General features: G+C 45.9%; 1 protein-coding gene across 2 annotated transcripts; it reads right to left on the bottom strand.

Annotated features, from left to right (window-relative positions):
* Window positions 1-1202: 1202 nt before the first annotated feature.
* On the bottom strand, window positions 1203-23561 carry cnstb (consortin, connexin sorting protein b). 2 transcript variants are annotated; one of them, XM_080882749.1, is made up of 11 exons: window positions 23456-23561; window positions 13247-13729; window positions 11738-11847; window positions 10198-10228; window positions 9007-9093; window positions 8806-8914; window positions 8202-8223; window positions 8048-8087; window positions 6951-7204; window positions 2505-2649; window positions 1203-2382 (listed from the first exon to the last, which is right to left on the bottom strand). In XM_080882749.1, exons 2-11 carry the CDS (start codon window positions 13332-13334, stop codon window positions 2174-2176), a joined length of 1095 nt encoding a protein of 364 aa, XP_080738875.1. In that variant the 5' UTR covers window positions 13335-13729; window positions 23456-23561; the 3' UTR covers window positions 1203-2173. The 2 variants fall into 2 exon arrangements, with proteins under 2 accessions (XP_080738875.1, XP_080738876.1); XM_080882750.1 differs by lacking the exon at window positions 23456-23561 and adding an exon at window positions 13982-14101.
* Window positions 23562-24613: the final 1052 nt, after the last annotated feature.

The raw sequence follows: 24613 nt of genomic DNA on the forward strand, positions 1-24613 counted from the left end.
TGATAGCATATTCATCTTGTACTGCAGTAGTTTGTGTGTGAAGGAGCTATCAGCTGATGATTCTGTGGTTTACGGGGACATCTAGTGGCCAAGTATGGAAATTACACAAAGGGAAACGATCAAAGATCTATAGAAACATCCACGTAAATCACAACTGACCACAAATCTTTATTTTTTGTTTGTTTGTTGTAACCATAAAAAGAAAACAATGGTTGCTGTTTGTTATTTAATCGTTTTTGTGTTCCCTTGGGGACACAAATAAACAGACACATAGAAACATAAAGGCGGATTGCTTAATGCAGCAGTATCCACACTGACAACACAGGCAGCGTTTGTCACTTTGTAACATCTGACGTTGGAAAGGAAAAAGAAGATAAAAATGTTCATATAAAGGAAATGAAAAAGGAGCATGCTCTCATGTTCCAGTCACATACACAGTCTACAGGTGTGTGTGTTTCTGTTGCTTGAACCAGCCAAAAAACACAACTGCTGCTCCATAAATGCCTGTTTTTAACTCGATCTGGTCCCAGATGCAGACACCGTCCTTTTCTCTCTTTCAGTAGAATTCAGTTTGTAATCACAAATCGTGACTTAGAACAGAGGTTCACACACATAACCATGAGAACATCGAGCACCTAAAGCATAGACACAGGAAGTGCCTGAGATTGTGGAGCAGCTACTAACCGGTACATGGCAAACTGCGATGACCACAAAGAAGTCTGCAGCATTTCAAACCACTCTCCCTCAATCTACATTTAAAGCTTCATCACTGTGGAGTATGAAATGCTGCTATTATTTTGAATAGGGTTCTAGTCTAGCACAGTCTAACATTTCTTCTTCATCTGGTCATATTACAATAAGAGAAACATAGAGAATAACCACAAGAATGGAGGTAAGCGCACAGCTACTACCTCTTACACCGTGGAGGACCAAACCTGCCAAAATAATAACTTAAACAAAAAGGTATGAAGTATCATGAAAAACATTAAGTAAAACATAGATCCTTATAATTGTTATAATAATCATAACTTTCCTTAATATTTAGCTTTGCATTCATTAAGGTATTTTTTAAACTTTATTCCCTTTCAATGTAAATTTTTCTTCGCATTTCTGCACCAGTTTGCAGATGATGCGAATGAATTGACGATCGTTGGCAGCCACTGCTTCACTCAGGATATCGCTGAGATAAATGGCCTGTATTTGTATAGCTTTACTAGTCCCTCAGGACCCCAAAGCGCTTTACATATCCAGTCATCCACACAGTCACACACTGGTGATGGCAGCTACATTGTAGCCACAGCCACCCTGGGGCGCACTGACAGAGGCGAGGCTGCCGGACACTGGCGCCACCGGGCCCTCTGACCACCACCAGTAGGCAACGGGTGAAGCGTCTTGCCCAAGGACACAACGACCGAGACTGTCGGAGCCGGGGCTCGAACCGACAACCTTCCGATTACAAGACGAACTCCCAACTCTTGAGCCACGATCGCCCCTATATACCCCCCCTAAATATCACTCCTGCAGTAATTTGCATAATGATGTAGAACAAAAAGACGCTTTGGGACACATTAACTCATTCTCTGAGTCTTTTATTTCTATATGGTTTTATATTTTGGCATTTCTGGTCCTCCATGCTATTGATAGCAGAATAAAGGTAATAGGAAATAAAATGTGGGCGGGCTGGGAAATCATTATTTGGTTGATCATCCTAAAAACACACACACACACATGATCCTGTGGATTTGAACGACAGCTTTTCTCTACACAAGTACAAATAAAACAACAAAAATCTGGAACTTATGAGACAAATTGATCAAAAGTTACAGCTGCTGCTACAAACGTGAGCGGAGCCCTGCAAACACCTTCTGTTTTTATATAAACAGAGCCGAGACACGTGAGCCCTCTCGTGTGGTATCTATGGCAACCACACGGAGCGTAGTAAACAAGTATTTTTTTAACGCTTACATGCACACGTCACCACGTTTTGATTCTGAGGTGAGATTCGGAGCACGTTACCGTACGGTGTCGCTACAAGCACCAGTGTAGTTATTGATTACAGTTCACAAGTATCTTTGTTTACATTTCGTCCCTGCGCCGTCGTGTTAGCTCAGCACTGCAGCCGCTCATTGTTGGCAGTTCTTGTCTGGATGATGGATGACGCAGATTAAGGGTGTTAAGTCCGAAAGGGCAGCCAGCGCCCGAGCCCTTCAACGAGCCTCCGCACGTTCATGACATAAAAGTCGACATTGTGAGTGAAATCGGTGCAGATGTTGGAGTAAGTGTCCAGCAGGGTGCAGTAGAGCGCAGTCCCACCCACACTGATCACCACAGTAACGAGGCACAGCAACAGCAGGATCAGGCAGGAGTCTCCGCCCACCTCATCTGTAAGACAGGGACCAACGCTGTGTCAGATCCTCCGAGTTCACCATCATCAAACATGAAACATTTTAAATTCCTTTTCTATCTGAAACAAACTGCAGCAGCAGAAGAAGCTCTGACTGTACCGTGCTCGCTCCCGTCCTCCGGCTCACTGAACCGAACTTTGCGTTTGGAAGTTTGTTTATTAGTAGTATTGCTTGGGGGAGGTAACCCGTCCAGCGATGCTCTCCTCCTTTTCAGGATGGAAACCAGACCGTCTGGGGACGAGTTCTGGAGGAGACACAGAGACAGAACATAAAGAAGGAAGCACAGCAGCTTTGGGGAGTTTGCTCATGTTGACAAAAACAATGAAAAGATGATCGTCACGTTCAGCGGTTCTGTGCATGTTGGGATATTAAAGGAGGAAACCTTTAAACGCAGAGTTAGTTGGTATCAGTCCATTATTATTAGGATCACTTCTGATTCTGATGGATGTGCTAAAATAAAGAAGAACTCGCCAACAACAGGCAGTAACACCATTACTTTGTAACGCTGACCGTCTCGTCCAATGAGCTGGAGCGGTTTGTGAAGGCAAAATGCAAAACGATAATTAAACATTATGTGCACCAACACTGAAGTTCTCAGTACATCCTGTGATTGTAGAGCCTCCTTTAGCAGCATTACGTTGACGTAATGATTTTCTGCATGGTCTCACACTGCTGTGGAGGAAATACGAACTTTGGTGCACTTTTCTGTGAGCATCCATTCATGCACAGCCTTTCAGTCAGGCTGACATTTGAACCTTGACTGGGCCAATCCAACATCTTGATTCTTTTGCTGCTGAGATTCATCGCTCTCAGCCTGCAATTCAAAGCCGGAACGATAAGCCCTTTTCCACCAGGCTTGACGGTTGCTGTGAGGTGTTTGTGCCAATCTGCTGTATTAGGTTTTTGCCAAACTGTGTGCTGCTGTGCGTTATGGACAAACATCTCCAGAGGACATCGTTCCAGAAGTCTTATAGTTTATTCAAAACCAGCTTAAGCTGTGCTGCCATGTTCTTTTATTTGAGAGAGTGTTTCTCCTTTCAAACAAACCAGACGCCATCAGACTTTTTCCAACTGTGCTGCCATGAACTTTAACATTTAACATGCTGGGACTGGAGAGTCCTGAGCTGTAGCTCTTGCGGGGTTTTGCCATTTCTCTGAGCACTGCACAGTCTGAACTCGGGGTGAATTTACTGAGACAACCACCTCTGATTAACAACAGTCTACAAAGTTTTCTAGTGAATAATCTTTTTCTCGCTGTAAAATTCAAAATGTTTGCAAATCGTCTTACAGGCCTTCCCAGGTTGGCAGCAGCAGTTGCTTCCTTGCTGCATTCGTAAAGGTGCAACAGATACACAAACCTGCTTTTTAAAAGTGACATGCTGATAAAACTTGACTCACCAAAACGGAAACATTAGCACTTTATACTGTAAAATGCTACAGAGAAAAGCCCAACAATCAGACGACCCCCTGTGAGCACGACGTTGGTGAAAGTGGAAAGAAAAACATTCATTCACATACATTTAACTTTTTTCACCAATGCCTGAGTCGAATTAGTCGTTTTAGTTTAATCAAAGCAGAAGCACTGTCATGGCATTCAAGCCTGTGATTATAAGCATCCACAGCTTTGGACGTGAACATTTTAAAATTTAGTTGTGATTTATGATTTTGTTAGTGGGAGAAGCAGACACACAGCTACACACACAGAGGCAGACATTATTCTCCGTGTTGGCCTGAATAATGTGTTTCAGGAGGAAGTCACGATTGGGCAAGCTCAGTATTCGAAGGGTCAGAGGGAGGAACTGCGTTCAACATCTTTGCCCAGCACAGAGGGCCCATTTGCAGTGACAGTGAACAGTCAGCCTCATCGTGCCTTTATTTACTGTGTGAGGCCACATTGTTAGCGGCGCGCTCGATGTTCCACTGGTCACAGTTAACTCTACACAGACAGACTTTTTGCACACTCTGGGACACAAATACAGCCAGGATCAGACATTATGGGGAAAAACATATGGTTTGATAAACCTTTTGTCCTTGTTCTCATCTAAAAGAATTCACTCAAAACCACAAATTCCAATCTCATAATTATACTAGAGGAAAACTCGCCACGGTTGCCAGCAGTTACCCTCTCACAGACTTTATCCAAGAAGGGACAAAGCTCATTTGGAGCTTTACCTGCTACCATACTGTTTTTGTGGACCCAAAGGGACCACATATCAACAGCAGTGGAGAAGTTATCAGCTCAGAAGCTTGGTTACCGAGCTGGACTGATAAAGGTGCACGAGATACTCATACCTGCTTAGCTACCTTTAATGCCAAGTAACTTATGTACAAAATACTGGAACTTTACTTACCAAGACAGAAACATTAGCATTATGTATCGTAAGCTAAAGATTCTTCAATAATACAGAGGTAATCCCAACAACTGGACATTTCCCTGTGAGCAAGCACTTGGCAACAGTGGGGAGGAAAAACTCCCTTTTATCAGGTAGAAACCTCTGGCAGACCCAGGCTCACAGAGGGGCGGGGCCATCAATGAGGCCATGTTATTCATCACAGCTTCATGAAAGATGCTTTAGAAAGCACCAACAACACAATCACAATGGAAAGCTCCATTTCACAGGCAGGAATCAGCTGAGGTGAACCTCAGCAGACAGGATTGGCTACGCTTTCCTGCGTCTGTCAGTGTCAGTAGTTACACCCCGCCATGCACACACACGTTTAACATTTGTTTAAAAAATCCACCCACTGATTGGCTGTAAGACAAACTGCAATTTTCTAACCACTTCAGGGCCAACATTCACCCAGCAATCGTCACAAATTGAAATCTATATAGGTTCACCTATTGGCTAAAATGAGTAACAATTTTTCCACCGGGGATTAAAAGTTCGACAGTGTTATATTTGTATAAAAGACAGAAAGACAGAAAGTGCTGTGGAGCTCTCCGAGCCCGCCAACGTGCTGCCTGAGCTCATCGCAGCGTTTAGTCAAAGCATATAAATAATTTGTCCAAGTCACACAATGTTTGTCGTGACATTTTGGAGGGTTTTGAGTCAGATTTTTCATGTTTCTTCTAATCGGAAGGTTGCCGGTTCGAGCCCCAGCACGGACAGTCTCGGTCGTTGTGTCCTCGGGCAAGACGCTTCACCCGTTGCCTGCTGGTGGTGGTCAGAGGGCCCGGTGGCGCCAGTGTCCGGCAGCCTCGCCTCTGTCAGTGCGCCCCAGGGTGGCTGTGGCTACAATGTAGCTGCCATCACCAGTGTGTGAATGTGTGTGTAAAGCACTTCGGGGTCCTTAGGGACGAGTAAAGCACTTTACAAATACAGGCCATTTACCATGTAAGGAAGTACAAATATTGCTGATGAAAAGCATTCAAAACCTTGTGAAATTTGATAGAAAGGGATAGTTTCTAGTTAAATGAGCCATGATCCCGAAGCCATCAGTGCAAGGCCTGGATCCTGTGATTACATCCCCACCCCTGCAGGAACCAGGCCCCTTCAGCTCAGTGGTTCAGCCAGAACATGACGTCTTGGCTCAATAATCTAACACACTTGGCAGGGTGGACGTCCCAAGTGTGAGGCCACACCAGTGAACATGGGTGGAGGCTTTCTCAACAGAAAAATGATGAAGGTCTCATTCAGGGATGACGGATATGATCCGTGGGAGTGTCCAAGGAAGAACTGAGCTGCTCAGCATGTGGAATTTCTTCCTGCAGGCGGACTTTAATGGAAAGGATAAAGGAAACAAGCCAGGAAGGAAAAGGGAATAAATGAAGGGTGTTGGATGGAAAGTGAAAATATATTTGTGCCAATGCAGTACTGTGCAAAAGTCTTGAGCCAATCCTAATTTCTTTCTGTTTTGCTTTGAGCGTCAGACTTGTACTCGGGTCGCCGATGGGCTCAGCCTTTCATGGATAGTCGACATATTCGTCCAATCGCCCAACCCTAACTTGTACCTTGTTCCTCATTTTCAGAGGAATCTTCATCCTTGTTTTTGACCTAACACATACCAATGAATCATTCAAGCACAAAAAAGAGCCAGTGTTGTGTCTACAGACCAAAGACAACAGCAATGAACCAATTTTAAATGGTATCTTTAGACACTTTGTTACCAGCAGCTTTCCATAAAATGAGTTTTCCCCTTTCTTCAGTTGAGTCTATGAAAGATGCCTGATAGGTCCAAAGTGCTAGTTCTGCCCCAACGAGGTGATTCCCAAAGAGCTAGTAGCCCAAACGTGGCACGTGGTGTGCAGCGTGGCCCTCAAAGCTTCGAGGAAAGCAGCAGAGACAAAAACCCATCTGCAGCTCATGAACAGAATCTGAAAGTCATGTCCTTAAAACAGGAATAAAATCCTGCTGGAATTGTGCAAACTCTGTCGTCTTCATCCCCATTTTCTTACAAAATATCAAGAAATAACGAGCAGCTCAAGACTTTTGTGCAGTACAGTATTAATTTAATATCTGACATGACAACATACTCATTTGTTGTCATTTCATATCCTCGAGTGGCGCTAACGCGGGTGTAAAGGCAGCTAAAGTGCAGTCCTACCCCCTCCTTGTGGGACAGTTTGGCCAGGTCCTTGTCTGATGCCTGAGGTACTCCTGTTGGCCACTCCACTTTCACCTCTTCCTCTTCTGGTGTCTCCTCACACTGCTCTTCTTCTTCTTCTTCTACTTCCTGCCCTTCCTCACATGTATCTCCGTCCTCCTCCTCACAGCCCGTCTGTGGTGATGAACGCTCTGACTCCAAAATCAAGCTGTGTTCCTTCACTTCCTCCTGGTGCGTAGTTTCTGACGTGTTGGCTGGAACAGAAATGGAAAAATCGTATGACTTACACTTTGCCACGATGCGCTCATTGTGCATTGTTTTGGTTGCATAGGTGAAAATCTAATTACCAACCGTCCCATTAGTTCACAAACACAAGGTTCACCTCAGCACCCAAAGGTGAACTCAGCAGGGTACGATATTACCACATTACTTTACTCACGCTACGATATTTTTCCCATTTTTTACATTTTGCAAAATGCTGAGTAATCCATCCGTCTGCTTCCACTTATCCTTTTCAGGGTCGCGGCGCTGGAGCCGATCCTGGCTGTCATAGGGCGAGAGGCGGGGGGCTAACACACACATTCACACCTATGGGCATCAATTTACCTATCCCCACTAAGTGCATGTCTTTGGACGGTGGGAGGAAGCCGGAGTACCCGGGGAGAACCACCCACGGGAGAACATGCAAACTCCCCGGCCGGATGATGGAACTGAACCTTCTTGCTGTGAGGCAACAGTGCTGACCACCGTGGAACTGTGCTGCCCCTATGCTGAGTAACAATATACATAATTATTTATTATTGTATATCTTATTACTCTGTCTCTCTTGCTGAGCATGTGTATGACAAAAGAATTTCCCTCAGGATAAATAAAGTTCTTCTTCTCTTACTACCTTTGTTCAACTGTAAAGTCAAACGTTGTCATATCTACAGTTAGCTCACTGCAGTTATTTCTGAATGTAAAATACACCAAACTGAAAGCTGCCATAAATGTTGCTGTCAGGCTGCTGAACACGCAGCATGGAGTACACACTTCTAAACACATCATCATCTGTGGTGATTCTTTGGTATCAGTTCTGAACAGAGACACGTGTTTACCTTCATCACGATGCGGCTGTAGTGTCGTGTTGAGCTTGTTCTGGTGATTGAAACATAGTCGACAACTTTAATGCAAAGTAAAGGTCTTAAATTGAGCCTGAACAGCCTGAACAGCCTGAACAGCCTGAACAGCCTGGCTGCTGGTCTGTCCTACCTGTTCCACACTGATGGATGGTCTGAGTGATTCCAAACACAGGCCAGGCAGGCAGCAGGAGAAAAGAGGAGGAGAGGACGTTAATATATTACTGAACCTATGAGAAAACAACTTTAGACATTTGTCAGGCTCTCATCTGTTCTTCAGTCAAACTACATCCTCCTGCTTGCAGAGACTCTGGCCTGCAGTAACATAGCAGCTGGATCAGAGCGTGACCACCAGCGTCCGGCGTGCAAACTCCTGCTGTCTGTCTGCATCGAGCGGAAATGAATCTACAGGGCAAATCTTTGGTGCCCTTCCTGCAATATTGATATTCATATTTACACTTATTCAAATTGGGTTTCATTCCTCCCTCTATCCTCACGCATCATCGATACCGTGGCTCAGTCTCAACTTCTTGATTTGTCCTCGTCAGAGAGACAAAGATAGCAGCAGATTGTTAAAGCAAAACTGGTGCTAAAAGCTTTCTGTGTGGCAGCGATGACGGCAAAAGGAGGGAATGAAAGCATTCACTTCAGACACTGAGCTGCTCGACTCGTCTGTGTATGAGCGGAGCCACATCACAGACACGCGACAGGCAGCAGAGCGTCCCACTGTGGTTTACCTGAGGTGAGTTCTGCACATCTGGCTCAGCGTCTCAAAGTGTTTCTCGCTCATGCCATCTGTCTCAGGAGGCAAGCTGCTGCCGCTGTCCTTCTCCCTCTCTTGGCTCTCTGCGAACACATAAGTGTAACAATCACACGCAGTTTCATTTTGCCACAAGAATATGTTGTGTGTGTTTTTTAGGACTGATAAGATGCCAAACCCCAGTTCTCCTGCAGGACTGTGAGGTTGGAGAGCAGGCGTTCATGGTAGAGCTTCTCCAGCTGTAAGAACTGGATGGCCCACTGGTCTGGCAGCACGACCAGTTAAAGACACAACACACACTGGCTCCTAAAATAACATCAATAACATAAGGCCATAACACAAAAAGCAGAGTGTATTTAAGGAGGTCTGTAAGACGACCTGTGTCCCTGACAGCCATCAGTTAAAAATACTTTCACCAAACCATCTTTGCTAATACGTCAAATTTGTAACAACTACATGTTAATTACTAGGAAATTGAATTGTCGGCTGTTTTATGAAGTGAATATTAAGTCCTAACATGCTCGAAGTTATTTGGACAATATAAACGACGCACTGCAAAGTGAAGGGCATCGATAAGCTTAGAGTCTGAAGGGCAGGTAGAACAATTAGCAACTTTGGGATTTATGTCATTTGGTGTAACAACATCAGCTGAATATGAAACACCGTGACAGAGAAAGCTACTGCCAGCTACCACTGAGGGTTAAATTACCCGTCAGCCGAGACAAACGTGACACATGACTTTAAAAAAGCAAGAATCGATGTTTTCATACTCTACAGTCACGTCAGTTTTTTAGCCGTGACGTGTTCACGATCCAAACCTCCCTTTGTTGCTTCTGCTGTGCTTTCTCTGCAGGACGTGTTTCTCTTTGCCTCACAGACTTCGTCCTTTTCTGATCAATCAGGACCTCTGTCTGTCTCCTCACACATAAACTCATTACGTACACACCACACTCCTTACAGCGAGACAGCCCATAGCTGTCACCACAGCAACAGCACAAACAGCAGGAGGAAACACTGCGAGCCCCTTGGGCCTCAAGCCAAAACATGGGGAACACCCATCGCCTGAGAGACACAGAAAACCGCATTAAGTCCACAAAGAGAAAGACGAACCCTTACTGAGGTTTTCTGCCCTCCACCTTTCAATTATAACAGCGTTTGCTCAGCAGTGTTACCTTTGACCCTGTACGCCGCCCAGCCCCAAAGTTAAGGGAGCTAATGTAAACATGAGGTGAGGGTCCGTGCTGCACATGCTCCTACACCCTTTTTCATTATAATGCCTGCCGTCTAGCTCAGTTATGATTCAGTTACAAAACACCAGTGACTGAGTGCAAGTGTCACAATGAGATATGAGCTGCCCTTGGAAGGATACAGTCCTGTTTGAGTGAGTAGGCCTCTGCAATCTAAAAGAAGAGACAGGAAAAAAGACGCTTCATTAGACACGTCATCATCCATCTGTGAAGCAGAGCTTCAGCTACTCTTACTCTACATTTGGGGCCTAGCTGAATGTATGTTTCTGTTTGAGTCGCACTAAATCCTTTCAAAGACGAGGGTCACATGATCTCCTCTACCAGGAACCGCCGCCACGGAGACGACCTGAGAAACACACAGTCACGTGCAGCAGCTTACGGCCGGTGGTGGCGTACCTGCCTCACAGATGCCTTTAAGATTAGAAACAAACGAGCAGCATAAATCACACAGACCATCCTGGAAAAAGGATCATCTAGTGAAGAGACAGCAGTTCAGTATCTGGCCAGATGTGAAGCCTTTTCCTCGTCCATCCCTCCTGTTCATCAGTTCCAACATCCGGAGTGCCAGAAAGTGTTTGTTGGGTCTTTTGAAGATGACATTTTGATAAAAAAGATGTGGTAGCTTCATCATTTTTATGATTTTTATGAAGCTCTGTATTTACAGCCGTCCCGATGATGTTGGCAGTGATATGCAGGTAAAGAGCTTGCATGTGTCAGCATTCCTGTGAACTTGTTGCAATAAGCAGCAGGAACGTCATGCCCGACACACAAACAGTCCCGACAGTGAGAGACCCCACCCTTTAAACACAGCTGCTCTACTGCGTATCCACTGTAATCTACTAAAACCCAGCAGATTCTCATATTAAACATGAATTCATTATTTTTCAAGGATCTGTGTATGAGAGCAGAAACATTTCTATCCCACAAAATCCAAATAATTCCAACATTTTCTTATTAGCTGTGTGAGTTCTTTTGGGTATCTTTACTTTTAGACAAATATATTTAATGACACATTCAGTGCTCTGAAACAGCAGGTAGCAGCATTTACGACACGTTTCTGCTAAAGGTGTATTTCCTGCCTCTGTGGCGTCCCTCACAACAACAGAAATTCCTTGTATTTTCAGCGGACTTGCCGAAACAACTTGAATCTACACGTCAGCTGATTCTGCCCCGGCTCTCCTTTCCATTATGAGAATTTCGAGCAAAACAGCTTCCCCTTTGTTTCAGCTGCAGCCGGCTGCAAAGCAAACGAGTGCAGTAGCTGAAACAAATGAACCGTGTTGTGAGTGCTGTTAGGGAACAGTGACAGGAAAAGTGCTGCACGAGGATCCTTTTAAAGCGAACACAGGGCTGAAACCTCTCTTCTAATTAGCATGTGTGCTGAACACAGATGGGGGGGGGGCTGCCAGGTCACTGCAGAACACTTTCAAATAGCTGACCCTTTAAACAATAAACACAGCCACAGCTTTCATTTGCACGCCATTTGTAAATGTAACGAGCTACACTGACGCATTCGCCAAACACTCACACAGACGGTGCAACCAGGGCTCAGTGAGGGACGTGCTGTGGATGTAAGCGCACTCTCGCACACAGACTAAATAAAGACACTGAGAAGTCCCTCTGGAATATTCTTCACAGGTGCTCTCAAACCATCACACACACCTGGTGCAAGGAGTGTGGCAGCAGCGTGTAGTCGTTGTTTTCTCCGAGGGATTGCAGGGAGGCCAGCAGCTCTGGGGTGGGGCCCTGCGATTCATCTCTGGAGACACTTTCTAAAAACATGAAGCACAGACATGATATGAAAAATGATCAAATCAGTAAGATTTCAGTGTTTTCTCAATATTTTAGTGTGACCGGTCAGCTGCAGAAAGGCACAAAAACCTGTTGTCTGGATTATTAGCAGTTTCTGTCTGTAAACCAGTTCTTGAACGCCTTCTGTGGCCGTGGAGAAGCTTTCTCAAGTGGCCTCATCCTGTGATGTCACCACTATGCCATCAGGTTTAGGTCTCTGTCGGAAACCTGATGACAGAAAACCTACGATCCAAAAGAATCTGGAAGTCCACCAGGAGGAGGGCGCCTAACAAAGAGACAGTCCACTCTGGTGTGTAAGCGACAACAGCTACACTCAGACAGTTTTCACTTTTAAGAGTCAGATGACAGAGTAGTGAATAGTACGTATAACAAACTGAAGAGTGCAGACACGGGGAATCGTGTCTACAGTCTGTATGCTAATCATTAATCACAGTCCTTCATACGACGGTGGGATCAGTCTCCCAAGCAGCATGAAAAATATTTTTTCCAACACACAACCTGTGTGTACAGTGTGCACGTGTATTACCTGTGCAGCATTCACAGAGAAGTGCCCGCGCTTACACGAACCTGTGAATCTGTTCTAAAATGCTTCTTAGCATGCTCAAACAGCATGTGAGAAGATGCATGTGTCACAGTGCAACATAGCAGCGACCCAGAGCTCAGGACTGTGGGGAAGCATCAACTTTTTCGCTGTCGCAGTCTTGGTGTTTTTGGACTGCACGTCACTCAAACTGTGAAGTCATGTGATCAGTGGGACAGTACACAGTGAGGCGAGGCGACCCTGGTGCTACATATAACAGACAATCAATGCAGGACTGCATAAAGTGCAGTTTGTGCAAAAACTGTGAAAAAGCAAAAACAAGACTGATAGAGACACAACAGCAAAACACTGAGCATGTGCAGAAAGTACGTTGCTGTGTGACCCTAAACAGGCACACACACACACACACACACACACAGACGCACACACACACACACACACACACACAGACGCACACACACACACAGACGCACACACAGACGCACACACACACACACACACACACACACAGACGCACACACACACACAGACGCACACACACACACACACACACACACACAGACGCACACACACACACAGACGCACACACAGACGCACACACACACACACACACACACACACAGACGCACACACACACACAGACGCACACACACACACACACACACACACACACACACACACACACACACACACACAGACGCACACACACACACACACACACACACACAGACGCACACACACACACAGACGCACACACACACACACACACACACACACAGACGCACACACACACACACATGGAGACAAAAGCCTTTTACCCGTGGCACTGCTGATGAGTTCCCCTTCGTCTGGTTGTGTGGCCTCGGCTTCAGGGCCTTTGGGCAGGTTGGTGTTTTTGTTACCCATCTCCTCTGTCGCTGCAGGAGTCCTCTCGTGGGCCGTGGCTGGGCCTTTTCCCCTGCACCCTCACTGAAAAACGATTAACTGTGTCTAATGTTGATCAGCGTTCTTCCACGTTGGTATCCCACTAACCTCTGGTAAAGAGTCAAGAGCACCTGAGGCCATAGCAGTGGTTTGGGATCACTCTCGAGGGAGCATGAGATTTAATCCTGCATCACGTCTCCTGGCCGAGAACGGCGCGGTTTGAAATGTCCACCACAGTGAAAGCAGACGGGGCTGTGAAGGATGTAGGTCCCTGCCTTTGCAGGCTTCTTGCAGTCCTCCGATCCCGTGGGCTTTATTTGTCCCTTTTCTCTCTGACACAGAATTCCCTGGAGCCTCCTTCCCAGATCCCCGTCAAGCTGTCAAAGAATTAGGAAGAATAAGGAGAATTTTAGAAAAAAAATGTAAACATCACACTTGCCTTGCATATTTAATAGCAAACCAGAGAAAAAGAGACTTACATATAAGCACTACAGCTGCTTAAACAGCAGCTCTGTCATGAACTAACTGTGTTTGTGTCTAAACCACGACAGATAACAAAGGGGGGGCTCAGAGCTGCGCTGTGAATGACCAAAGACGTACTCTGTACACTATTACTATTTTAGACTCACTTCTTCTTACAGAAAGTGCAGTTTGGGAAGTGGGGCTCATTTCTGCAGGCGACATGTTGTATGCAGTGGGAAAGTCCTGCCCGGTGGACCAACCAAAGCAGCGTAATGTCACGCCATCAGCAGGCTTAACGATGGTGATTTGGCACAGGTGTCCGTGGCCGCGCAGCCCCTGTAGGTGTAAAGTGTTGGTCCTGCAATACTTTTGTCCATATAGTACAGAATACAATAGGAATAATACTACAAACTGACACAAATATTCCTTTCAAATTTATGTCACAGCTGATAATATGTGTCATTTACAGCTCCATATTTTCACTCCTGGTGTGGCTTTGCATGTGTCAGTTTTTACACTGTGCACGCTCTGAAACCAGCTGCTCTAGCTCCTTTACCCTCCCTCTAAGCCCCCTTTCTTGTGACTGGCTGCCCCTCAAAAAGCTTTCGTAGCAAGTGGGTGGGGCTTCTGGGCTCAGAATCCAAGCTGCGTGCCTGAGATGGCCATATCGGGTATCTGCTTTCAGTAACATCATACAGAGCCAAGAGTTGATTTGCTGATAATTGATGCAAGTGCTTGACAGAAAATCTGGATCTCTTTGAAATCCTTTTGTTTTTCCTCATCAGATTGTCTTTGCATAAGAGTGGGAAATGTGAGGTGCAAGCATTTACAGGCCTTAAGTATTAGCAAGGGTAGCAACACCTGACCCGAGGGCTTCTTACACCATGTTCACCATGATTTACCTGTGACCTTTTCCACAGTCACTCACCTGTCCTGTCACTGTAATTCCTATTAGGAGAAACCAAATGCTGTATTGTAAAGTTGAGGTGGGAATTCTCTTGTTAATGGATTCATGCTTTTATTTTTTTAATTTAACTGGTGCTTGGAAATAAACTGCAGAGAATGGATGTTCTGACATTTTACATTTGAATCATTTTCTTGGAGTTCTGAGGCGTGCCACAGTTAGCTTAGCATAGATTAGCAAGACTAGAAATAACAGGAAACAACCCAAATGCACTCAAGAGACAATCCAGGACTTCACCTGCTGTGTAATGTCACTTATATCTGTTTTCCCTACAAAGCAGTGCTAGAGCCCAAACTAGAACCAGTCATAAGATAAGATAAGATAAGATAAGATAACCTTTATTAGTCCCACACGTGGGAAATTTGTTTTGTCACAGCAGGAAGTGGACAGTGCAAAAGTTATGAGGCAAAAATTAGAATACAATAAGAATAAATACAGTACACAACTGTACAGAATAGAATAAAATAAAATACTATATACAGTAGAATAAAATAAAATAAATATACAATAAGATAAAAATAGAATACAAATACAAATACTATATACAACTGAGTAAAAATACAACGATGACAGAAAGGATTATTGCACTTAGTATTATTGCATATGTATGGATGTGTGTGCTTGATCAGTTAAAGTCTTTATTTGCCTATATTTGCCAGAAGAAAAACAAAAAGACTTTTCTAATGCCAGAAAAATAACGGTGGTCACCAAATAGGAACCTGGCTAATCGCTGGCTGTGGAAATTCAACAAGGATCAGCAGATCCAGACCACATATTGTAACACCTATGTCCAAAAATCAGTCAACAAACTTATCAAAATGTGGTTTGAATCTGAAAAGACTTCAGGGCAGAGAAGAGGTACAGTCGTGTGAAAGTAAAAGTTTTCACAGGCCTTGCTGAAATACTGAGTTTCTTTGCTAATCTGGACCATTCAGGTTAACCCCAAAGCCTCAAAACTGCATGCCAGGCTCTCTCTAAAAGTTAAAGTTCATGATAAAACACTTCACACTGGTATTAGATCAAAGTGCAGTCCGGCTCTAGATGATCTCTTCAGCATAACACAGTGATGTTTCGGATATAGTTGTTTCAAATTCAAATTCAAATTTTATTTGTCATGTACACAGTCATACACAGTACGATATGTAGTGAAATGCTTGGACAACTGCTCGTGACCTAAAGAGAACAAAAAAGGAAAAGGCTATGAATAAGATAGGAAATAAATATGAAAAATTAAAAAGGGTAAATTTAACTAGGAAGGAATAAAATATAAATTAAGGTTAAAAATGAAATAACTGTACAACACAAATTAGAATGAAGGGTAAATTTAACTGGGAAGAATAAGATAAAATATATAAATTAAAGTTGAAAATAAAATAACTGTACAACTCCCTCTCTCCCTCTCTGGAATATCTTTTTATTCACTGCAAACCGTTTTATTCTCCGCGGGAGTTTGCTTCATTCATCCTGGCCGCTGTTTACATCCCGCCAGACGCAGATGCGCAGGCAGCTCAGTGCGCACTCGCGGAGCAGATTCTCCACATGGAGCGGACATACCCGGACTCTCTCATCATTGCTCTTGGGGACTTTAACAAAGCCAATCTGAGCCATGAGCTTCCAAAATACAAGCAGTATATTAAATGCCCGACCAGAGAGGAGAGGACATTGGACCACTGCTACAGCACGATCAGCGGGGCCTATCGCGCGGTGCCGCGCGCTTCACTCGGACTTTCTGACCACGTCATGATCCACCTAACCCCCGCGTACAGACAGAGGCTGAAGCTCTCCAAACCTGTCGTGAGGACTAAAAAACTGTGGAGCAACGAGGCTGTGGAGGAGCTTCGCACGTGTTTGGAGTCTACAGACTGGGACACATTGAAGGCTGCTTCTAACAGCTTGGACGAGTTTACGGACACTGTCACCTCCTATATCCACTTCTGTGAGGACAGCATTGTGCCATCACGCACCAGGGTGAGTTATAACAATGACAAACCCTGGTTTACTCCTAAACTCAAAAAGCTGTGGCTGGAAAAGAGAAAGGCGTTCAGAAGCGGAGACAGGGACTGCTACAGAGAGGCCAAGTACAGGTTCACTAAAGAAGTGGACATTGCTAAACATCAGCACTCTGAGAAGATGCAGCAGCAGATCTCAGAGAATGACTCGGCCTCTGTGTGGAAAGGTTTTAGGAATATTACAAACTACAAGCCTAAAACCCCCCACTCCACTGATGACTTGCTCTTAGCCAACACCCTTAACGACTTTTACTGCCGTTTTGACGAGCCATCAGGCAGCCTTCACACCTCCAACGACCCCAACAATAGAGACACTTTGGACACTCATTCCCCCACCTCTCCCCCCTCCATAGAGCCATCACCACCTTCAAACTGTTCACCTACAACACCCCCCTCCTCACCCCACACAAAAGAGGATTTCACACCACCTCCTCCGACCACAACTCTTCATATTCATGAAGCAGATGTGAGGAAGCAGTTTAAGAGTCTGAATGCTCGGAAAGCTCCCGGCCCAGACGGCGTGTCTCCTGCCACCCTCAGACACTGTGCAAACGAGCTGGCCCCAGTGTTTTCTGGCATCTTCAACTCCTCACTGCAGGCATGTCATGTGCCTGCCTGCTTCAAGTCCTCCACCATAATCCCTGTCCCCAAGAAACCTAGGATCACTGGACTAAATGACTACAGACCCGTGGCTCTGACATCTGTGGTCATGAAGTCATTTGAGCGCTTAGTTCTCTCCCATCTCAAGACCCTCACGGCCCCCCTCCTGGACCCCCTGCAGTTTGCATATAGAGCCAACAGGTCTGTAGACGACGCCATCAACATGGCCCTACACTTCATCCTGCAGCATCTGGACTCCCCAGGAACCTACGCCAGGATCCTGTTTGTGGACTTCAGCTCTGCCTTCAACACCATCCTTCCAGACCATCTCCGAGATAAGCTTTCCCAGATGAATGTGCCTGATCCCATCTGCCGGTGGATCACTGACTTCCTAACGGACAGGAAGCAGCATGTGAGGCTGGGAAAGAATGTCTCGGACTCCCGGACCATCAGCACCGGCTCCCCTCAGGGCTGTGTTCTTTCTCCTCTGCTCTTCTCCCTGTACACCAACTGCTGCACCTCCACCCACCAGTCTGTCAAGCTAATCAAGTTCGCAGATGACACCACCGTCATTGGGCTCATCTCGGACGGGGACGAGTCTGCCTACAGGAGGGAGGTTGAACGTCTGGTGTCTTGGTGCAGCCACAACAACCTGGTGCTGAATGCCCAGAAGACAGTGGAGATTATTGTGGACTTCAGGAAGCACACAGCCCCACTCCCCCCCATCATCCTGACTGACACCCCCATCACCTCTGTGGACTCATTCCGCTTCCTGGGTACCACCATCACCCAGGACCTGAAGTGGGAGCCCACCATCACCTCCGTCATCAAGAAAGCCCAGCAGAGGATGTACTTCCTGAGGCAGCTGAAGAAATTCAATCTGCCAACACGGACGATGATGCAGTTCTACACTGCAATCATCGAGTCCATCCTCACCTCCTCCATCACCGTGTGGTACGCTGGAGCCACTATCAGGGACAAACAGAGACTGCAGCGTGTTGTGCGCTCTGCTGAGAAGGTGATTGGCTGCAGACTCCCATCTTTGCAGGACCTGTACACCTCCAGGACATTGCGGCGTGCAGCTCGGATCTCAGCTGACCCTTCTCACCCTGGACACAGTCTGTTTGACCTGCTCCCCTCAGGCAGGAGGCTCCGGTCCATCCGCACCAGAACCTCTCGCCATAAGAACAGTTTCTTCCCCTCTGCTGTTGGACACATGAACAATAACCATATGACTGTCCCCGCCACTAACACATGACCCTACGCTGTGTTCACTGCATCATTCCATGTTTGGCACTGATCACCACCTGCACTCATGTATATATCTTTCCACGTAGCACTCTTAATTCTTATTCTCATGTATATATCTCATGTATATCTCATGCACATATCTTTCTTTCTACATAGCACTTTAATTCTTATTGTCTGCACTGAAGCACCGCAGCAATTTCCTAATGTTGTAAACCTCAACATCTGGCAATAAACCCATTCTGACATCTGACATCTGAAATACACAATACACAATATAGAACTATATAAGAATGTATGAAGAAATCTAAATATAAATAAATATATACACAATAACAGCAGCTGTACAAGTATTAACCGGAAATGAAGAATATAGTGACCAGTGTTGTGCAAAACCAAAGTCCAGAAAGTCCAGTGTGTGTAAGAACCATATGTGTGGGTCAGTACTGTGTGGTGGTGTGATTGAGAGACCGTATCGCCTGCAGGAAGAAGCTCCTCCTCAGTCTCTCTGTGTTGGTCTTCAGGGAGCGGAATCGCTTTCCTGACCTCAACAGAGAGAACAGTCTGTTGTTGGGATGGCTGAGGTCCTTCACCATCTTCCTGGCCTTGGTCCGGCACCGCCTGCTGTAGATTGAGTGCAGGTCAGGGAGCTCGGAGCGGATGGTGCGCTCAGCTGACCGCACAACCCTCTGTAGAGCTCGTCTGTCCTGCATGGTGCTGTTCCCGAACCAGGTTAAGATGTTTCCCACCAGGATGCTCTCTATGGTGCACGAGTAAAAGTTCCTGAGCACCTTGGAGGGCAGTTGGAAGTCTCTCAAGCGTCTGAGGTGGTAGAGACGCTGTCGGGCCTTTTTCACCACGGTGTTGATGTGACAGGACCATGACAGGTCCTGCGTGATGTGAACTCCGAGGTATTTGAAGCTGTCCACTCTCTCCACCGGGCACTCGTTGATGACGGGGGTCTGGTAGTTCCTCTCCTGCTTAGTGCTGAAGTCCACTATCAGCTCCTTTGTCTTACTGACGTTTAGAAGGAGGTTGTTCCTCTGGCACCAGTTCTCCAGATTCCTAATCTCCTTCACGTAGGCCGTCTCGTTGTTATCAGAGATCAGGCCCACCACGACGGTGTCGTCAGCAAACTTGATGATGGTGGTGGAGCTGGTAGTGGCCACACAGTCATATGTGTACAAAGAGTACAGCAGGGGGCTCAGAACACACCCCTGGGGGGCTCCAGTGCTGAGAGTGGTGGAGGCTGAGACATGTCCGCCCATCCTTACTGCCTGTGGTCTGCCAGTTAGGAAGTTGGAGATCCACTGACACATAGATGAGCTGAGTCCCAGATGCTCCAGCTTGGTGGTGAGTGTGGAGGGAATTATGGTGTTAAATGCAGAGCTGTAGTCTATGAAGAGCATTTTAACATAATTCCCCCTTCTAGTGTCCAAGTGAGTGAGTGATGTGTGGAGGAGATGAGAGATGGCATCGTCTGTGGAACGATTTGGACGGTAAGCGAACTGTAGTGGGTCCAGTGTGTCTGGTAGTGAAGAAATGATGAAGTCTCTGACCAGGCGTTCAAAGCACTTCATCACTACTGAGGTGAGGGCTACAGGGCGATAGTCATTGAGAGAAGCAGGGTGGGGTTTCTTCGGGACAGGAACAATGATGGACTCTTTGAAGCATGTGGGGATCACCGACTGAGATAAAGAGATGTTGAATATCTCAGTGAACACAGGAGCTAGCTGGTATGCGCAGTCTCTTAGGATACGACCTGGGATGCCGTCTGGTCCTGCTGCTTTCCTGGTGTTCACTCTCTTGAAGGCTCTCCTTACTTCATGCTCGGAGATGACGAGCACGTTTCCGGTGCTGGCAGTATCTTCCTGTCTGCAGCCGTTAGCGCCGCTAACACTAGCATTGTTGGAGACCTTAGCTGCAGCCTCGAAGCGAGCATAGAAAGTGTTCAGCTCGTCTGCCAGAGTCACGGCCGCGTTCGTCATACCGGTTGTTGGTGCTTTATAGTCCGTTATTGTCCTTAGTCCCCGCCACAGGCTCCTAGAGTCCTAGAGTTTCTCCCACTTCTGTGGAGAGCTTCGGCTAATTTTGGAAGGAACTCATTTCAAACCTAAGAATTTATAAAAGGTCCCTATAAAGCTTAACACCAAACTGATCTTTCAGTTGATCTTTCTGAGTTAACTTCAATAATTACTTCCTCCAAACCATCAACGTGTCTTTTAGACCCCATTCCTACAAAACTGCTCAAAGAAGTCCTGCCATTAATTAATGCTTCGATCTTAAATATGATCAACCTATCTCTAATGATCGGCTATGTACCACAGGCCTTCAAGCTGGCTGTAGTTAAACCTTTACTCAAAAAGCATCTCTAGACCCAGCAGTCTTAGCTAATTATAGGCCAATCTCCAACCTTCCTTTCAGATCAAAAATCCTTGAAAGAGTAGTTGTCAAACAGCTAACAGATCATCTGCAGAGGTTTATTTGAAGAGTTTCAGTCAGGTTTCAGAGCTCATCACAGCACAGAAACAGCTTTAGTGAAGGTTACAAATGATCTTCTTATGGCCTCTGACAGTGGACTCATCTCTGTGCTTGTCCTGCTAGACCTTAGTGCAGCGTTCGATACTGTCGACCATAATATCCTATTAGAGCGATTAGAACATGCTGTAGGTATTACAGGTACTGTGCTGCAGTGGTTTGTATCATATCTATCTAATAGACTCCAGTTTGTGCATGTAAATGGAGAGTCCTCTTCACACACTGAGGTTAATTATGGAGTTCCACAGGGTTCAGTGCTAGGACCAATTCTGTTTACATTATACATGCTTCCCTTATGCTGGGCTCACACTGTGCGATTTTTGGCCCATTTTGAGCTGATTTTTGAGTCGTGCAACCGTTTTGGCGATCGGCCCGATTTTGGCCTTCATCGTGCATTGTGTAGTATACGTGGGGTAACAAGAAGCGATTGACACCTCACGACCAGCTCCCGATCATCAATCGCTTGGTCGTGAGGATTTCAAATCCTCGCGACCGTCGTGAGGGTGTCACCGCAGTTTGTCACACTGCGCATACGCAAACACAAATGTCAGCGAAAAAGACGGCGCAGCACGACAGTGCAGCGTGTGATCTGGACACAAGCGATGGAGGCACAACTTGTAGAACTTTGGAAAGCTCATCCGAGCCTTTTCGATGTGGCCTCACAAAATTATCACGACCACAACAACCGTGAAAATAGTTGGATCGACACTGCTGCTCAATCACAGCTGCCTGATCATGTTTTTCATTAGCAATTTAGCAAAGTTGATGGTGGTGGTGTGTCTGTGTGAGTGAAAGACAGAGAGCGACAGAATTTCTGTTATAACCTTCATTTTATGGACGCACAGTGTGACTCAGGTCGCATCAGAGCATCGGGCCGTATAGTGTGAGACCTGCATCGTGACCTATGAACTTCTAACCCCTGCGAGTCAATCGTGCAGTTTGAGCAGGAGCTGAATCGCACGACTGAAAAAAATCGCACAGTGTCTGCCCAGCTTTAGGCAGCATCATTAGAAGACATAGCATACATTTACACTGCTATGCTGATGACACCCAGCTCTATCTGTCCATCTGTGAGTTTTTCCTTTCCAGTCACCTTTCTCACTCACTATGTGTTAACAGACCTCTCTGCATTGGATCATATCTGTTATTAACCCCTGTCTCTCTTCCACAGCATGTCTTTATCCTGTCTTCCTTCTCTCACACCAACCAATCACAGCAGATGGCCCCGCCCCTCCCTGAGCCTGGGTCTGCTGGAGGTTTCTTCCTGTTAAAAGGGAGTTTTTCCTTCCCACTGTCGCCAAAGTGCTGCTCATAGGGGGTCATATGATGGTTGGGCTTTTCTCTGTATCTATTATTGTAGGGTCTACTGTACAATATAAAGCGCCTTGAGGCGAGTGGTGTTGTGATTTGGCGCTGTATAAATAAAACTGAATTGAATTCAAACAATACATCTTTATGTTTTCTCTGTAGCTAAGTTCCATTTCTGGGTAAAGCTTGTTTTTAAGTGTGAACCTGTCGATCCTGAACCACAGACTCTGCGTTGGGACTTCCCATGATGCACTGAACATATCTCCTCCAGCATTTACATGGCTGTCCCTTGATGAGCCTGGTTCTGTCAGAGACCTCTACCTGTAAAAATGGAGCTCTTCCTTCCCACTGTTGACAAGTGCTAGTTTATCCGAGGGTGTGCCCTCCAATGCTGTCATAGGTCACAATAGTCGGTGCCATAATAAATTGCGTAAAAACAAACGCACCTATGCTCCTACGTTTAGACTTCTCTGACATAATTAAGAACAGCTCAGGCTCAGGTGAGCAGCAGCACACTAACAAAGGGAAAGGTGGCCGTTTACGTAATCCTGACAAAGTTACGCAGTTGTCGCTGGACACGCGCGCGTTCAGCTTGGACTCTGTCAGATGTTTGACTTCCCGTGTCGCGCGGCAAGTGGGTGGCGGCGAATGCCTCCCTGTGCACGTGCCTCTGACGTTTACGTGCACATCGCTCATTAAACGTATTTTCGTGCTTTTTTTTTATCGCACATCACCAGAGCTTTAACGTGGGAAGACTAAGGTTAAAGCAAAACACGCTAGCGTCGCCGTGTCCGCGTGTAAAGTCAGCTACCGAGTTTATTGCGCTTCTCCCCGTAGTTTCACATCGCCGCAGAAAGCGTTTGTTCACACTTGCTACCCTGCCCGTCTTTAATCTGGTTTAAAATGACTACACTGAGCCTGCTGACGTTCATGCCACACTGACACCGCAGCACAGGATGGAGAGGTGTACTCACTGCTGGATGGAGCCTCTCTGTGTTTGTCTCCACATGAAGCAGCGTCGCGGTGTTTTCCTCCTCACTCTCTCTTCTCACACTCTCTCATGCTTCTTGTTTACTGTCTTATCCGGGGATTTTCACCTTCCCCTCACTGCAAAACATGCATCGCTTCATGACAACTTTATATATTTATTTAAGCGCGTGGTGGAGGCTGCCATCTCCTGGCAGATGTGTGGCACTGGCTCCCGGCTGGGTGTCCGCGGTTATGTAACGCGACATAAAGCGGTCAGACGATGCCACGTAAAGCAGATAAAGCGTGCTGTGGATTAGAGTGGGAATGGTTTCAAATGTGTGCGTCAATTTGTGTTGTGTTGTCACTCTTACTTACATTTATCAGACCGATGATGTTTTCTCCGTCCTCCTCCTGTGCCGTCAGTGATCTCATTGAACACCCTGAGAGACAGACCGTCGCTGTGTTTTTAAGAGAAGACCAATTAGATTTAGCCCTTTAGGCACAGATGTGTTGTAAATGTAAACTGTTATATTTAAATTACATATTTAAATATAACAGTCTTTGATATACAAAAACTGTAAGTATTATTACCATCCTGAATACTACAGAGCTGCCACCAAAGCTGGAGCAGGAGAGAGCTCGCAAGTGTTTGTGTGTTATGGAGGCAAATTTAAATTCATGTCTGCAGACTGTTCGACATCTGGGTCCCGTTCAGCAAAGAAGCAAAAATGGGAAGGAAAGAGACATGGCAGCCAGCATGTGGATAAAATGTCATCCTCGTAACCTCAAGCCACATCTCATGAACTGAGTCAGGGCTCTAACAGTTGAAAACGTATCGGGTTATTTATCCCCAACACTGTCGCTGTCACTGTCACTTATCAGGTCAGACGTGCGAGTCTCCTGTCGGACAGCAGACGAGGCGCCAGCTAAACAACAACATCAGCTGGTTATAAAGTTCTGTACACTAATGTTAGGCTTGGTGTCCAGAAATCACACGTTCTCCCTGATAAACATTTAGATTACGTTCTTACATGATTTGGGAGTTTATTCGCTAAGTGTCTGTGTCCAACAATGTTAGATCCACTTCAATACAATTATCACTAGCACAGGCTAACAGCTGTAAAAACAGCGGCAGAGCTGAGGCAGCATTTTCACTTCTATGC

This window comes from Rhamphochromis sp. 'chilingali', assembly GCF_963969265.1.
Source record: "Rhamphochromis sp. 'chilingali' genome assembly, chromosome: 5".
Classification (NCBI taxonomy): Eukaryota; Metazoa; Chordata; class Actinopteri; order Cichliformes; family Cichlidae; genus Rhamphochromis; species Rhamphochromis sp. 'chilingali'.

Coding starts and splice junctions, on each gene's coding strand:
- cnstb (XM_080882749.1), bottom strand. CDS start 13,334: ATGGGTAACAAAAACACCAACCTGCCCAAAGGCCCTGAAGCCGAGGCC. Junction 11,848..13,246: donor ACTCATCAGCAGTGCCACGG/GTAAAAGGCTTT, acceptor TCATGTTTTTAG/AAAGTGTCTCCAGAGATGAA. Junction 10,229..11,737: donor TGCCACACTCCTTGCACCAG/GTGTGTGTGATG, acceptor CTCTTCTTTTAG/ATTGCAGAGGCCTACTCACT.